Source organism: Neomonachus schauinslandi, chromosome 4 (genome assembly GCF_002201575.2).
Source record: "Neomonachus schauinslandi chromosome 4, ASM220157v2, whole genome shotgun sequence".
Classification (NCBI taxonomy): Eukaryota; Metazoa; Chordata; class Mammalia; order Carnivora; family Phocidae; genus Neomonachus; species Neomonachus schauinslandi.
In genome coordinates this window covers 67,046,287-67,064,310 of record NC_058406.1, presented here as the reverse complement: position 1 = coordinate 67,064,310, position 18,024 = coordinate 67,046,287, and the positions used below count along the sequence as shown (strand labels likewise).

The window sequence follows — 18,024 nt, the reverse complement described above, 5'->3', positions numbered from 1 at the left end:
AAAAAAACTTGATCTATGTAACAGAGTTCAATCTTATCTCATATCCAAAGAATGACCTAAGAAAGTGGAAGATTTTATCTAGAAAATAATGCAAGAATCCAATTATTTCAAAATAACGGCTAAAATAATTACCTACATAAGCAAATATTTATATAATAGAATAAAGGATACTCAGTTATGATTAAAAATAATTGATATCTTAATGACTCCTGGCTAACAAAAAAATTTTAAGTTTTCATTTTCCCCTTGAGTTTTGATATTTATGTAAATACTAAGCGTCAAATACACAATAGATCTGCGAGTTTTCATGCTCTATTTCTTTTTTTTTTTTTTTTTAAGATTTTATTTATTTATTTGACAGAGACAGAGACAGTGAGAGCAGGAACACATGTAAGGAAAGTGGAGAGGAAGAAGCAGTCCTCCTGCCGAGCAGGGAGCCTGATGCGGGGATTGATCCCAGGACCTTGGGATCATGACCTGAGCCGAAAGCAGACGTTTAACGACTAAGCCACCCAGGCGCCCTTCATGCTCTATTTCTTAAAATATTTTTACCTTCTGGCTATCATTCCCTTAATCACAGAAAGGAATATGAAGAAACATTCCAGAGCTATCCTGACCTTTCAAAATCTGCAGTTTTGCACAGTGTGCAAAGTTGTGAGGAAAACTTAAAACAAAAGCTGTAAAACAAGATTCAAACATTCAAGAGGGTGTGTTAAACTTTAGAGCCCTCAGTCTTTTGTAGGACCTACTGCTGTTCATTTTTTAAATCCCCGACTGCCTCTGCCAAACACCTGCCCAAAGGAGAAAAACTTAGAACGAGTCTGTGAAACACATGATTTTGAGAAGTAACAATAAATACAGTGCCAAGGCCTCCTAAGATATATGGACAGTGTAGAAACAATTAGAAATCCACACTACTTTGTTTGCTTTTTAGTTACAATAAGCACCCAAAGAAGGGACTATTATACAAGCTGTTTTGAATCTCTGAGGTTTTTCTCTGTTACTAATTAGAAGTGCAAATACTTACTGCAATTTCCCTGTGGGCCATGAGAATTGCAAAATTGGTTAGGTGGCTGCATGCACACGTTGTACGAGTTTTATTAGTGTCAACCAGCTTGCAGCCCTGGGTAGACCAATATCCCATCATAGTTCTTTCTGAGTAGTTCCAGAAGGAGCAGTTTGCATTGAAATAATTGTCAGGCTGGGAAATAAAATGACAAGATAAAATTAGGGTTTTACACTCTAAGATGGCAACAGCAATTGTTTAATATGTGTAAAAGGTAATTTAGATTAAACTTTGCATGTTTCGGACTATAAAGTTTTTCATCAGCAAAACTGTAGACTATGTTATACAAGGCAGATATCTAACTTAAAAGGGATTTTATAGTCCGAAACACTCTAAAGCGTACTCCAAATTACGAAAGACCCATTTTACACAATTACGATTTCCGTCTTATGATTTTACATAGTGATGGTACATTGGAATCATTTTTTTTTTTCTTTTCTGACAAAATTAGACCCATGAATTTGTTCTGAGAAAATTCTATAAGGACCAAGTGTTTTAAAATTGATTTGGGGCCCATTTTTATTCTAAGTGACTGACATGTTAGCAACATCAAGGTTCTTAAGAGAGTGAACCAACTGCAGCAGATGTAAGAGAATGACTGCACAAATTTATTTTTGTTTGCCAATTCTGGAGACCCACATGGCTATCTGTGGGCACTTATTCACTCTGCTTGTAACGGAAAGCCAAGATTCTGCAGACAACCTTCCAACACAGTGTAATGATTTAACTCCCAACTTCATTCTAAGGCACGGCAGAGGAATCACATCTCTTTAAGCCTAGATTTTTAAAAACCCAATGCTTGATAACAATTGTGTCACATATGATCAGTAAAATAAAAAAGAACAAAAACAAAAACAAAAGGTGTGCCACACCAAAAAGGCAGAGTCCTAACAGTTAATACTCGGCTATCCTGCTGTTAAGGTAAGAGTTAATTTTCATTCTAAAACAAATTACAGTCATTTACATTTTCCTGTTGATTACTGAATTAGCTTTCATTAAGAATACACTTAAGTTCTAATAATCACTGAACCAGGCTCATTTAATTTTATGTTCACAGACTTAAATAAACTTATGTCTCTGACCTAGTCCAACATTTGAAATTCAAATGGAAAGGTCTTTTCTTTCCTCTCTGCCATCTCCCCATTCCCTCTCCCCCCATCCCCAGCACGTCAAGTTTTGCTTTCCTTCCTCACTGGTTTTATAGCCTTCCACTACTTCATTAGCATATATAACTTACATCAATGTGTGGCAGAGTAAAAAGAACAGGATCTGTCAAGTAGACTCGGCTGGATTCTTTATTGATTGAAACTGAAATGACGTGGGAATTCACTGCAATGGTGCTATTCCGACCAATAAAGTCAGCACCCAGTTTTATGGTTGCATTTTCTGTACTAAGAAACTGTCCCAAACTCCGGTAAATGATAAACACCAACTTTGCAAGCCCTAGGAAGGTAAAAATAGTCACATGCCTTTACAGGAAATATGCTTATGAATAAAATAAGATACATTCAAATAAGAATAAAAGGGAAAAAATCCTTATGGACTTTATTTAGATTAAGTTTCTTGGGAAAGAGTAAAGCATTATTTTAAATCTGCTTTTAAATGATAAGCAGCATTGTTATATTAGGAGTCAAATACCAGCATTTTAGGATTAATAGATTTAAATGAACAAAAAAACCTGTCAATTTTTAAAAGACTTTGCTCCATCTTACCATTCCTGCTGTTCTGTTTGACAGTATTTGCAGAGAGTTGGATTGAGCTGCCTGCTCCTTTGATGCCCAGAGGAAATTTAAAGTCTTGGACCTGTCCTTCTGTACTGAGTACTGCAACTTCCAGAACTGAAGGAGGCAAAGAATAAAGCGGGAGGAAAAAAGGGCATTCTTTAAACTACAAAGAGGCAAATGATAATTGCATGAAAACCACTGCTTCTTTTTTTCTACTTAGAAAACTTCACTGTTACATTTCAACAAAATCATAAACGAACTAAATTAGGAGGTCTTAAACCTTGACTATTCTAAAAAATTTCATATAATAATTTTAACACTTTTTCATAGTTTCGTATCTTTTGTCACCAACTAATTCCAGACATTTACCCTACGAATATGAACAGTGTATGAGCTGAAAGCGCACAACTTTCAAAGTTTCATTTATATCATTTATATCATTAAAATAAACATATTTCAAAAGGAATTTTTTGGCTTTTTACATTAAATAACTCTTCAATGAACATTCCTTGACAATGGCAAAACGAAATATGAAGTATAAATTTGAGTGCCTTTATTGCATGTATACATTTATTTCTTTGTATATGATACATTTTAACAGATAATGAGATTGCATAATGCAGCTCAATTTTTTGCAGTACTTGATTTTCTCTAATTTCTAAACATGGTGAGACCAGCACAGCATATTTATGAGAAAATGTTTGGCATTATGTTAAAATTTCCCATTAATTCTCACTAGTAACTATAAATGCTTATATATTTAAGTTGGGCAAAACAGGCCCTGTGTGCCAAATCTGGCCTGCCACCTTTTTTCATAAATGAAGTTTAATTAAAATACATCCATGTATGCTCATTCACATATTGTCTATGGCTGCCTGGGTGCTATAATGTCAGTTAAGTATTTGCAACTTAGACCATGTGGTATAATTGCCTAAAATATATACTATTTAGGCCTTAATGGTAAAAGTTTACCAACCACTATACTTTATTCCAAAGTTCAAAAATCATGGAAAGGCAAACAGGTTGACCTATAACACTAAGAACATTTACCTAATCAACAAGACCAATGTTGTTAAACTTTTTTTCAAATATATATGTATATTTAATGGTCATCAACATAAACATGTCTATTGTAATTCCAGTAAAGGGTGTAATACTTTACATCACTATTCATCAATACTCATTTAAGTTTTAAAAAGAATGGAAAAGTATTATTGTTTCTACTAAAGTCAACTATTTTATATTAGTAATTAGAAAATGTCATTTTGTTGATGAAATTAGAGGAATTATATACAAAATTCATTAGTTTCATATGTTAGGATTTCTAAAAGTAACAAATACTTTTTAAATAATTCAATACATACAGTTCATACATTTTTCTCTAAATTTCACTCTCCTGGTATATATTTTTGAATAGCTATTTCTATACCTAGACAAATACGTGTATATGTGTTTGTACGTACACACACACACACACAGATATGATGAATTCATCCACCCTCTTTCTTATTATAAATATGGACTTATACCATTATAGTAACTTTTGGATAATAATTTATTCTTTTAAATCTTTTACAAATTTGTTCTGTAAAGTACATGTAGATTTAGTTGTAAATATGAAATCATAACATTCGAAGATTTTTATAAGCTATCGGACCACATGTCAAGCACCTGAAATGCAAGTTTATAATGAGAGTCATATAAATCTTAGAATTCTGTAAGCTGCAAAAGCTGCTTAAAATGTTTATGTTATTGGTCTATGCTTTGAAAGATTAAGCAGGTGGGTAGGTAGGTGATCTCCTCTTCCATGTGTGTGGGAAGGAGGAAAAGTAGGGGAAGAAAAGAGAAAAATATACATCTAATGCATGCCTCACTCTTACACTGAAAGGGACTCTCAATTATTAACTTTCTTTTATTTTCCCCAATAATTAACTTTTCTTAAAGCAAGACAGAAGACAGGGTGAAAGACTGAAATCTTTTGAGTTTTCATGAAAAGTTCCAAAGATAGACATACATGTACAAAGAGTTAATTTCTTTTTAAAGATTTTATTTATTTATTTGAGAGAGAGAGGGAGAGGGAGAAGCAGACTCCCTGCTGAGCAGGAAGCCCGTTCTGGGATTTGATCCCAGGACCCTGAGATCATGTCCTGAGCCGAAGGCAGACGCTTAACGGACTGAGCCATGCAGGCTCAAAGAGTTAATTTCATTCAACAAATATTTACTTATCAAACTTTAATTTCATTCAATGTATATTTACATAAGCTTAAAAATTACATCTATAGTAAAAAAAATTAATTTGAATTTTAAAAGGATCATTAATACAGATCTTTGTAGAGAATCAATAATCAACTTTATATTAATCAATCAATAAATTTATATCAATAAGTAAATTTAAAAACAGACAAAAGGGAAAACTTCCAAGAAACAAAAAACTGACAAAAGTAAATTAAAAACCCTAATAGTTTATGACCATTAGAGAAAATAAACTGATAGCTAAATATAAACTGAATCTTAAAAAACTGCTCGAGAATAAAGAATGCTTTTCAACTCATTTCATAAGACTTGCAAAATTCTGATGCATGAAACAGCACAAGGAAAGAAATTATAGGATATTCTCTTATTAAAAGGATGCAAAAATATTTAATAAATTATACATGCACTTTTTAATATCCTGAACAGAGTTTAACTCAAAAGGGCATTAGAAAATATATTAATATAATTCACCAAATTAAGAAATTAAAAACAAAATAATTATTAACCAAAAGAATGCAACAAACTTCAAAACCCATTCAATAAAAAAAAAAAAAAAAAACTTTACAAAATAATAAAAGAAAAGAAAAAAATCCTTGCCCAGGTAAAGGTTTTGTTATCAAATAAAGTTTATCTATCCAAACCTACAGGCAAACAATGGTGAAAAACTCAAGAAATATTCTTTCTAAAGTCAGGATGATTCCTATTAGGGGTTTTATTTATTAGCATCATATTAAAAGACCTTGCAGTAATTCAAGAAAAAAGGTGTATGGGCACCTGGGTGGCTCAGTCAGTTAAGTGTCTGCCTTCAGCTCAGGTGATGATCTCTGGGCCCTGGGGATGGAGCCCTCCCTCTCCCTCTGCCCCTCCCCCGTCACTGCTCATGCTTTTGTTAATTCTCTCTCTCTCAAATAAATAAAATCCTTAAAAAAAAGAAAAGAAAAAAGGTGTAAAGACTGAAGAAAAAAGCAAACTTATTATTTACAGAAGATATAATTAACTACATAGTAATTTTGAGAGAGCATCTATATATGATTGGAAGTAAAAGAATTTAACAAGGGTGCAATCAGCAAAATCAACTGTGATCCTATACACCAAGCAACAAACAATTAGAATATGTAATTTAAAAAAAAAAAGGTACTTTACAATAAAAACAAATACTGCAAGTTATCTAAGAATAAAGCTGATTTTTAAAAGTGCAAGATATTAATGGGAAAAATACAGAACTTTATTAGAAGACCTAACAACAAATGGAGAATTATACAAGATCTTATTTGGGAGACTTCAACAGGTAAATAAATCTGTGAAATTTCTTTCAAAATCAATCTACAAACTCAGCCTAATTCTTCTTTTATAATATTTTATTTTTTATTTTTTCAATTTTTTATTTAAATTCCAGTTAGTTAACATACAGTGTAATATTGGTTTCAGGAGTAGAATTTAGTGATTTATCACTTACATACAACACCCAGTGCACATCACAAGTGTCCTCTTTAATGCCCATTATCCATATTTAACCCATCTCCCACCCACCTCCCCTTCAGCAATGCTCAGTTTGTTCTCTATACTTAAGAGTCTCTTATGGTGTGTTACCCTCTCTTCAACCTATTTCTAATAAAAATTCCAGCAAAACTTTTTGGGGAAAAAAAAAAAGATTTTTGAGTTTGTGGAACTTGGCAACTGACTTTAAAATTCATACAGAAAAGACAGGCCAAAAGCAGCTAAGGCAATTCCTCCAGGAGCAGAAATGAAAGAACTCACCAGATAATAATATTATCAAAACAAAAACAAAAGGAGCAATGCATAACACACTTCTAACATGTATAGAAACGAAAGAGATATCCTTACAAACCACCGGGGAAAGGAATGAATTATGAACTAAAAGTACTGAAACAACGCATTATCAAAAAAAAAAACAAAAACAAAAACAAAAAAAAACCCAGAAAACAAAAACCAAATTAGTTTCTTCCTTCATACCACAAACAAAATTCATTTCCAGGTAGATTAAAACATAATTATAAAAAGGCAAAGTTTTATCATTTCTAAAGGCTTATATAAGATCATTTATAAAGTTACAGGTATAACTGTAGAGAAAATTTTCTTGAGGACATCAAAAAGGAAAGTATTTCTTAAATAAGATACCAAAAGCACCTACCCTAAGAGAACAGATTGATAAATTTGACTTCATTATTCTGTAAAACAAAAGATACCATAAACAAAGTAAAAAAAAGAAGGCATGCACAGAATAAACGTTTTCTTTTTTTCTTTTTCTTTTTTTTTTTTTTTTAAAGATTTTATTTATTTATTTGAGACAGAGAGAATGAGAGACAGAGAGCACGAGAGGGAAGAGGGCAGAGGGAGAAGCAGACCCCCTGCTGAGCAGGGAGCCCGATGCGGGACTCGATCCCGGGACTCCAGGATCATGACCTGAGCCGAAGGCAGTCGCTTAACCAACTGAGCCACCCAGGCGCCCTAAACGTTTTCAAACTATATAGTCTACAAAGAATTAGTGTCCAGATGCATTAGCTACAGAGAAACAGATGCATAGGTAAAAGTCGTGGAGAATAAACTCACAGGAGAGCAATCTAAAATACCCAAAAAAGGCATTAAGTAATCTGAGAACTGTAAATTAAAACAATAATGTGATCAATTCAACCCATTAGAATGATAACATATATGTCAATAACAAAGTGTTATTTATCAAAGAGACTGATGGGGAGAGAACAGTGGTGTTAACAGGTGAGAATGTAAACTGGTAAACAATATTAGAATGCAACTTGGCAGTATTTAATAAAGTTGAAGGTGGGCATGCTCCATCATTCAAAAATTCTATTTCTAGGTGTGTGTATCCATATATGTCTAGAAAGGCATATACATATGAGAACAAAGACATACAAAAACCTTCACTGTTTTCCTTATTATTAGCAAAAAAGCATAAGCCACTAAAAAACCTATCATTGGCATAGTTAAATAATTGTGCTGTATCTTAGATCAAATGAAAGAATGAACTAGAGATGCACATATTAACATGCATAAGTATAAAAATATAATGGCTAGGGACAATTATACAACTACATCTGTAGTGTGAAATCATTAATGTTAAGAACACTAAAAGCAATTGTTAAATGTACACAGTTGTAGAGCAAAATTAAAAAAAAAAAAAAAAAGCTTCCTAAGGAAAGGTTACACCCTTCTTGATCTGATCAAGTAGGAGGGGATCCAGAGGACTCAGACATTATCGGTAACTATTTATTTCCCCCCAAATGTGAAGCAAATAAGGTACAATACTAAGATGTGGCTCAGCTGGGTGACTGGAATACAGATTATTTATGATATTCTCTGTACCTATATTTTCTGTATGCTTGAAATAATATATGCCTTGTACAACAGATTTCCTGACACTGAATACACTTCATTCATAGGAAAGCCTCCCTAACAACCAATGCTGTAGATAGTATTTTAATATATTTTTCTGTCCTTGTATTTTTCAAATTCATTACCGAGTAGTGGCTGCAATGAGAGGAGAGAGGAAGAAAAGAGAACACATAGGAAAAATTATGACCTCTGCCAGAAGATCCGCAACATTCTAGGTAGGCTCCATCAGCCTGAATCCAAGTTACAAACAATATGGAGCTGACTAAAGATGACAGGTCCCACAGCCAAAGCCGAGCCTCAATGGTGACACGGCTTGAAGGAGTGGTAAGCCTTTGCTGTTGTGAGCGGCTGTGACTTTGGGGTTTTTGTTACCACAATATAAGTCTAAATTGACAATCATGTTGGCTGCTAAGCCCACTGGGAAAATAAATGATAGAGAATTTTATAATGGATGGATTAGGCTGACAACACCTAAACCACCTAATCAATCATAAGGTCACAAAGAAAGACAACCTAACATGTGCCTCTTTTGCAGGATGCATTGGAAAGTTCTTGGAGAAAACAAACGAAGAAACAAACTTAAACCCGACCTGATCAAGCTCTAGATCCAATTACAGTATACATCAATCATGTAAAATGATATAGCGGGGATGAAAACAGCCAAATCCAGAATGTGGGAAATTTCATAGTACAAATCATCTGCTCAATTTCTTCAAAAAAAGGAAAACGTTTTTTAAAAAAAGATGTGGAGGGAAATGACTTAAGCAACGTATCAACTGTACCACATGGACTTGTCTGTATCCTGGTCAAAGCAAATTAAGTATTAACAAATTTACAAAAATGAAGTAAATTTAAACATACTTTTGTTATCTTTTGAACCTATTTTTGTTAATTTTTAAAAGTATGAAAATGACGTGGTTTTTTTTAAAGCACAGGATGCATAGTAAGGTATTTACAGTAATGATAGCATGTTAAAATTTGCTTTAAAATATAATGGTGAGGGGTGCCTGGGTGGCTCAGTCGTTAAGCGTCTGCCTTCGGCTCAGGTCATGATCCCAGGGTCCTGGGATCGAGCCCCGCATCAGGCTCCCTGCTCCGCGGGAAGCCTGCTTCTCCCTCTCCTACTCCCCCTGCTTGTGTTCCCTCTCTCGCTGTCTCTCTCTCTGTCAAATAAATAAAATCTTTAAAAAAAATAAATAAATAAATAAAATAAAATATAATGGTGAGAGGAATGAGTGAAATAGGATTAACTAGACATTGTTGAAGGTGGGTAATTTTTTAGCAACATGAAAAACTTCTGCTCCTCTTAAGATGTCATTAAGAAAATAAAAAGAAACATCACGTGCTGAGGGAAAATATTCACAGTACATATATCCAGCAAGACTTATATAAGGAATATATTAAGAATCTCATTATTAAGAAGAAAAACAGCCCTATTAGAAATGGGCAAAATATATGGACACTTCACAAAAAGATACATGAATGGCCCATAAGCACGTAAGAGTTGAATAGTTATCAGCAATAAGCAACTTAGCAATTCTATAAATGCAAAATAGAACCAGGATGCAATGACATTACAAACCACTCAAATGGCTAAAATTAAAAGGACTGACCATCCTAAATGTTAGTGAGGATGTGGAGTAACTGGAAGTCTCACAGCAGTTAGGAGTATGAAATGGTACAACCACTTGGGAAAATGGCAGCATTACAAATAACAGTGAAAAAGTGGAAATGATGTAAGGGCCTAATAGAGTGAAAACACAAATAGTGGTGTTTCCTTATAATGGAATACTACTCAGCAACAAAAAGGATTGAACTACAGATGCTCCTACCAACACAGATGAATCTCAAAAACATTATTCTGTGTAAAAATGCACGATCAAAAAGAGTACATATGGGCGCCTGGGTGGCTCAGTCGTTAAGCGTCTGCCTTCAGCTCAGGTCATGATCCCAGGGTCCTGGGATCGAGTCCCACATCGGGCTCCCTGCTCGGCGGGAAGCCTGCTTCTCCCTCTCCCACTCCCCCTGCTTGTGTTCCTGCTCTCGCTGTCTCTCTCTGTCAAATAAATAAAAATCTTAAAAAAAAAAAAAGAAAAATTAAAAAAAAAAAGAGTACATATTGTATGATACCATTCACCTAAAGGTCCAGAGAAGGCAAAATTAAATTACAGTGACAGAAAACAGATCAGTGGTCACCTGGGGCTGGGGGTATGAGGAGATCTACAGCATGAGAATAAAGGGCTCCTCTGGGGTGACAGAATGTTGGCCATGCTGTTGGTCACATAGTATGCATTTTTCAAAACGCATCAACTGCACACTTAACAACAACTGCTTGTATTGTATATAGATTATATCTCCAAGTTGACTTGAAAAAGCTATAATCAGATATATTTATAACAGATATAACTGTACCATTTTTATGAGGTCATGTATTATAAGGGTAAATCACACAATGAAGTTAAACTAGGGATTCAAGGAGAAATCACTAAGGAGTAAATCAAATTGTCTTAATAACCTAAGATATTGTAGCCATGCCCTAAATTTAGATAAGAGCTTCAGGAAAGTGAGGAGATAAAGGAATAATAGGCTATTTTAGTCCTCATGTCTAAAAAAAAAAAACAAGTTCTAGGAAAAAAGGTAAATGCTTTCCTCATACTAAATCATGGATGATATTTGCCACAAAACTGTATTTTAGAAACAAACAAAACAAAGACATAACTATGCTAGAAAATGTAAAATGACTTTCGTACTGATAATTCTTGGGTAATCTACATGCATATGGTAAGTTCAGGGCATTATTTTTGAGAAGTCAGTAAAATGTGTACTACATTCTATAAGAATCTTTACTCACAATGTTCTTTTTAAAAATTTTAAAGACTCTTTTAGTTTTTTAAGTAATCTCTACACCCAATGTGGGGCTCAAACTCACAACCCCGAGATCAAGAGTAACAGGCTCTACTGACTGACCTAGCCAGGTGCTGCATCTTTTTTTGTTAACATTTTTTTAAAAATCAGTGTGAAGATTGATCCTTTAGAATTCTGAAAAACAGGTTTTAGAAAAAATATATTCCTGGACATTTACATTTTCAGACTGTCTCAAACTGGTGTAGAAATATCTCAGATATCTAATAATAGTGTGTCCTGTATATGTGAAGCTGATGGGGGCACAGCATGTCACCCTGGCCCATCAAATATTCTTGCACACTTTGAGAGGATGCAGGAGGGAAATATTAGGTGTTTTTTTTAAAAATAGCCATTGGAAGATTCTGAAAACAAATGTAGGCCAAAACATGCCACTTCAGATAATACTTTCTATGATTCATCCTCTAAGATGATCAAGTTTATACTCTTTTATCCTTACAGTTATATCGCTGGGAAAATTTGAGAAGAACTGCTCAATGTACATCCTAGGAATTTTATGAGACCAGCAAATAAATTAACCAAATATAATGAAAGCTTTAGACAGAAACAGGGAGCTTTATTCATTTTGTATTACTACTAAAGCTATGGTAGAGCATCATTTTCCCTATGACTGGTATCCCAGATCATAGCCAGCCAAATTATGTATCTTGACTTCATTTAATTTGAAGTTATTGAGTTATTTATCATCCCCAAAACTCACAGTACATAAAACATGATTTTAATAGTTTTTTTCTTTCTAAAAATTCAGTTATTTAAAATAAACTTAAGGTTTTGAATTTAAATTCAGTTATCATAATCTGATTCTATACATCTTTTTTTTTTTTTAAGATTTTATTTATTTATTTGAGACAGAGAGAATGAGAGAGACAGAGAGCACATGAGAGGGGGGAGGGTCAGAGGGAGGAGCAGACTCCCTGCAGAGCAGGGAGCCCGATGTGGGACTCGATCCAGGGACTCCAGGATCATGACCTGAGCCGAAGGCAGTCGCTTAACCAACTGAGCCACCCAGGCGCCCCTCTATACATCTTTATTTTCTGCATTTTAGAGATTTTTTTTTTAAAGATTTATTTATTTATTTATTTGAGAGAGAGAATGAGAGAGAGAGAGCACATGAGAGGGGGGTGGGTCAGAGGCAGAAGCAGGCTCCCTGCCGAGTAGGGAGCCCGATGCGGGACTCGATCCTGGGACTCCAGGATCATGACCTGAGCCGAAGGCAGCCGCTTAACCGACTGAGCCATCCAGGCGCCCTGCATTTTTTTTTTTTTTTAAAGATTTTATTTATTTATTTGCGAGAGAGAATGAGAGACAGAGAGCACGAGAGGGAGGAGGGTCAGAGGGAGAAGCAGGCTCCCCGCCGAGCAGGGAGCCCGATGCGGGACTCGATCCCGGGACTCCAGGATCATGACCTGAGCCGAAGGCAGTCGCTTAACCAACTGAGCCACCCAGGCGCCCCATTTATTTTCTGCATTTTAAAATACAAAGTCCCATGATTTAGGCAGGCACAATCAGGCAATGAGATACGGTATCTCACAGAGCAATACCTCATTCAGTATCTGTTGTGCCAGTGCACTCTTTCGGTGGGAAGAGTCATCTGTGTTCCCTTTTGGCTTTTCTTTTCTTTACATTAATGCTTGGGAAACTTTTTTACTTTACTAAAAGATATTATAAATCTCATTTGAGTTCAACCTCTCTGAATAACCAACAATTCTAAATCAGTCAAGCCTAAATGAATATAATTGTACTGTACTTACTGTATTTTTTTCAAATATCATCAAAACTGAATTCCTCTCATGGCCAGCATTTAAATTCTAAATTTAAATGCTTCAAAACTATCTGCAGCTATTCTGCAATCTACGAAGCATGTATAGTCTGCATTATGGGAGATGTAGTTCGCTGACCACATTTTCACCTGAAGGCAGTTGTGTTTAGTATAAACATTTGGCTCAAATTCTGTGTGTCTAAAATATTTGACTGGGAGAACACATTCCAGAAAGTAATTTAAATTCATTAGGAACGTATTATATCAAATGGAAAAGCATTTGCCACAGTTCCATAGCAAGCACTTTCATTACTTATGCAATCCATATTCTGGCATTTAAGTACTCTAAGCTTCTTTCATTTAATGATTTTTCAGTTGGGGGAAAAAAAACCTACATAAAACCAACTTTTAAAAGATACAGACAGATTTCAGCTTTTGCATTAATTTTATGAAGTGGGATCAATAATAATTTGAAAAAAGAGAAGTTTGGCCTTGGGAAAGAACAGATTCAGAAGGGAAGCACCATTCTCTGACGCATGTATCTTCTAAATCAAAATTAACCCTGACAAATGGATTCACTTACCAATATTTTCTGTAGGCATTGAGACTCTGGTTGGTTCTACAAGATTGTCAGCCAGGACAAAAGCTCCTTCTTCCAATGTATCAAGTAACATTGTTGCCGTATGAGCCTGTTCAGAAGAATTCATGTGTTTCCATGATTCCAAAGCTTCAGGTCTCAGAAGATTGTCCACTGTGTCCACAATTGCCTGCATCCATTAGAAAACTACCATTAGTTTTGACTGCTTTAGTACCAAGCGGATTTTCAATCACTGACTAGTGACAATTGTAGTATTTATCTGTCACGATGATTTACTCTTATTTCAAGATGGAAGAACACTTGAACACCTATACCTGGCCAACTAGGAACATATCTTACCATCTCAAAATAAAACTAACTGCAGATCAGCAGACTGCTATTTGATTATAAAGGGTAAATGTGAAAAGATGGCTTGTTGATACTTACCTAACAATATCCCGATTGTCAAAGAGGCACAACCAATGTCAGCTCTTACCCTGAGGTATTACTGGTACATACACGGTGGCTCCTATTTATAATCTCAAGGTTTAAATGTTCTAAACAGAAAACACTGATGTCTCTGGAATAGCCTGATACCTATGCTTGAAAGTTACACCATACTGTTTTTTGGAACCTGAACTAAAATAATAACCAGAATTATGCCTTGTAACATTGTCTACTTATGACCACTGGGAAAAAAACAAGTTTATTTCAAGGTTTTTATATTATCTGTGAATATTTCACTCTCCTAATTCCCTGTCCAGCTAGAAAACACTTGAGAGTATACCTTGGTTCATAAACAATGATCCGTTTTTAAAAGAATCAAGAGATCGAAACACTTAAAGCCTATACCAATAATTTAATGAAAATAATTTAATGAAAGATTTTAATGAATTTAAGAAAAGTAGAATAAAGTCTTCATAAACATCCAAGTTGTACATGTTCATATTTTTAGGTTTAGTTTATTACCATGCAAAATAACATTAAATAAAAAATAAAATCCAGTCACTTAAGCAATTGAAGGCAGGCTTTTGTACTGATACTATAGTTATTCATGGACTATGCCTTGCAGAGCTGAAATCACTAAGTTTATTTACTCTATCCCATTTACCTAGTTATAATATGTCATTAAGACCATATATAAATTGTTTTGATCTACTGGTAATCACTGAGGGAAAAGAACATACATTGTGCAAAGAACAACAACAGAAATTACTAGTTTGAGGTATGATATTGAAGTAAGCAGAGGGAAAAGTTGTTTGAAGCTACTGTCAGAGTACGATTAATTATCTTAATCCATCTTAATATCCTCGTTCGGTCTGCCTTGTGCGCCACCACGACCTTCCTGGCAGGGGGAAGATACTTCCAAGTGGCGTTAAAGGCTTTTTTGTCTCTCTAATGGGAGATAGAATAGTCAAAATGTTCACGGTGATACTGATGCAACCATTAACTAGAGTGGAACAGAAATTGGTCTGCCGAGGCCAGATTCATTAGCCACCAAGAAATACAGACTGGAGTCTCTAATCTAAGTTACAAATGAATCCTCTGTCACAAAGTGGGAACTCGCTTCATTTGCATAGTGTAAGTCAGCTTCTGATTTGTAATTTAAGGAGTTTTATTAGTCTTATCTCAGCAGAGAAGCTCATTTGAGAGATACTGAAAATGACACTGGTCAGAAATTAAGGTTATGCTGAAACTTACTACATATACACATAACTCGCTGATGACATGCTTTTTATTAATTTGAAACGCTCCTTATTTATTATCGTTTGTACTTTTCTAGTGGAATCAAAAATGATCATTAGCCTAATCATATTCCTTAAGTAGTCTCTCCCTGTCAAAGAAAAAAAGCTATTCTTTTCCCACTGAGCTATATGTCCTGGGCAACATACCAATTATTACATTTCACACATTAACTAATACCTTAAAGGTGAACTGAAAATTTCAATATGACAAATTCTATACACTCCAGCAGTTATTTCTTTGCCCTCATTAAACAGGCTAAAAAGAACATTCAGAATATTACTACTTAAAAACAGAATTTCCCACCACCTTTTCTTGTAAAGTTCTCAGGTCCAACAATGTCTATTACAAACTAGTGACATGCCGTTCTTTTTTTTTTTTTTCCTAGAGCTTGCCAACCAAAACTGGTAGTTATGGCTTTTGAATAACCTCTACTCTACAAAACTACAAGCTTCTTTTGTTTTGTTGTCATATGTATACGGGTAAGTTCTTTAAGGCTGGATTTACTAAGGATATGGTCCTCAGATGAGAACGATTAGAAAATAACTATCACCCCCAAAAGAAACGTCTAAAATTCACATAATAAAACAAAACGCAAGCTGGTAATATTATTCTGATCTATCCCACAGAACTAGCATGGCATAGTCCACTGTTCGCCTCAGCATGTTTCCTATTACTTGGATATACCAGGGAGAAAAACCGGCCGGAGTGAACAAGGATTCTGAGCCCAACAGTGGCTTTCTGTTTGTATTAGCCTGATAAAAACCAACATAGAACATACATTGATAACACTGTCACATTATTTATATTTTATTTCTAGTAACCCATCCCCATATCAACCTGATTCTAGAAATGACTCCTAAAAATTTCAGGACAAAGCCTATTTTATTTAAGAGTACACCACAGAGATAAGAAAGCAGTGACTTTTTCATGCACATACATTATGGCTATACAGTCTTTGATATGATAAACTGCCAAGAATATATCATAGCTGTTTCACTCAAGTTGTTTTTTAATCCACAGAGATGACAACAGGAAACAGAGAGACTACATGATTACTTTCCAATTCAGAGGATATTTCATTAAAATTCTTGTATGTTTGGATGAATGGAAAAAGAGCAAAAATTATAAAGGTAAATTATTTGCTTATTCTGAGAGTAATATACCTGAGAAGAGCCAACATTTGTACAGCTGATATGGGGCACATTATATAACTATCAAAGACTGAAATACATTGGATCATGCAGCAAGATGATAAAGCGTGGCAGGTAGCTGAAGAAGGGAGAAAGCAGGGTGACAGCACAGGAGAGATACCTTAAGGTAAGCCCTGCATGTCTTCTCTCGTTTTTGGAGCTTTTTAGTAAAAGAAAAGAAAATCAGAGGTTAGATTTTATCTGTTGAAAGTGAGGAAAAAAGAAATCCTCAAAACTTAGGCTGGCATTCCTGATTTCAAAGTTTATTATGCATGGTAGTCCTCTGGATTTTTATGAGTTTATACCGATTGCCAAAACTGCATGTTTATAGTTCATAGCTGCATTTAATTAAGTGTACTAATCCAAAGTATCACGATAAAACCAGAGACAAAATATGTGGTTAAAAGAAACAAAAATATCTATTTTTTTAACCCTATAACACCGTATTAGCCATGGATTTTGGCTTAATATGAATCTCCTATGCTTATTTTATAGTATGGTTAAAATAACTACCGAATTTTTGTCATATTAGGAAAAATTAATAGCACTAACACACTATCCTCCTAGAGAGGGAAACTTGCCCTTCTCCCAAAACCTGCAATTGAAAGCAGCATTACAGTGGCTGACATTCCCCTATGCGTCGCAATTTTAGTGGAAACATAAGAGTTGCATGTATTAGTGTACAGATTATATGAGATGTATAACACATAATCTCTCCAAATGCAGATAATGCATTCTTAAGTGGGAGTACTGAACACAATCAGGCAATGTCTGCCACCAACTAAAATCTCCCTCAGAGATTTTAATTTTTTTTTTTTTGCCATGTTGTTCCTTTCTCAGCTGTTAATTCTTTCTTGGGAAACTTGACCAAATTAGAAATGTTGTTTCTGAGTATATGTCAAGGGGGCCAGAGGTTTGGCAGTCCGTTGCTAGAGGAATCAAGAGCTGCCATACAAAATGTCTGATTAAATAACAGGAAATTCCTACCTACCTTGTTATAACTCCGTCCAGCGGAATCCTTTTCACTAGGTTTCAGTTCCTGCAGCTGTGCATCAAGAATGTCCACCAACTGCTCCATCAATCTCACTGAAGAACTCACATCCCCAGCAAACACTGGCCCTTTGGTATGTTTAGCCAGTTCGTTGGCAAGACTAGCAGCATTTTCTCCACTTCTGATCTGAAATGACAATTTATATTATCTCAGTATGATTTCTTGCCCTGTTTGCGGCTTCTTGTTCTTTTCCTGAGTATCTTTGTTGTGGTGAGAGACACATTTGCAAATATGTCAAAACCTGCAACTTTGAGACCAATAACTTTCTCATTTCAGATGATTAAAGGTTCTTAGATTCTCAGCACACAAAAGAAATTCTTAACCAGACATTTAAAAGAAAAGAAGAAAACCAGAAATCCTTTTT

The 18,024-nt window shown here is 34.8% G+C and overlaps 1 protein-coding gene across 6 annotated transcripts in view; it reads right to left on the bottom strand.

Moving 5' to 3' along the window:
• Nucleotides 1-18,024, bottom strand: part of ADGRL2 (adhesion G protein-coupled receptor L2) — a 162,726-nt gene that overhangs the window by 24,419 nt on the left and 120,283 nt on the right. For 5 of the 6 annotated variants that reach the window (XM_021690197.1, XM_021690194.1, XM_021690193.1 and 2 more), the window contains exons 8-12: nucleotides 17,601-17,786; nucleotides 13,680-13,863; nucleotides 2,779-2,904; nucleotides 2,304-2,509; nucleotides 1,028-1,201 (exon numbers count right to left, since the gene is read on the bottom strand). In XM_021690197.1, the coding sequence (XP_021545872.1) occupies nucleotides 1,028-1,201; nucleotides 2,304-2,509; nucleotides 2,779-2,904; nucleotides 13,680-13,863; nucleotides 17,601-17,786 (876 nt within the window). Of the gene's footprint in view, nucleotides 1-1,027; nucleotides 1,202-2,303; nucleotides 2,510-2,778; nucleotides 2,905-13,679; nucleotides 13,864-16,730; nucleotides 16,770-17,600; nucleotides 17,787-18,024 lie in introns of all 6 variants that reach the window. The other variant, XM_044914552.1, reaches the window with a different exon arrangement.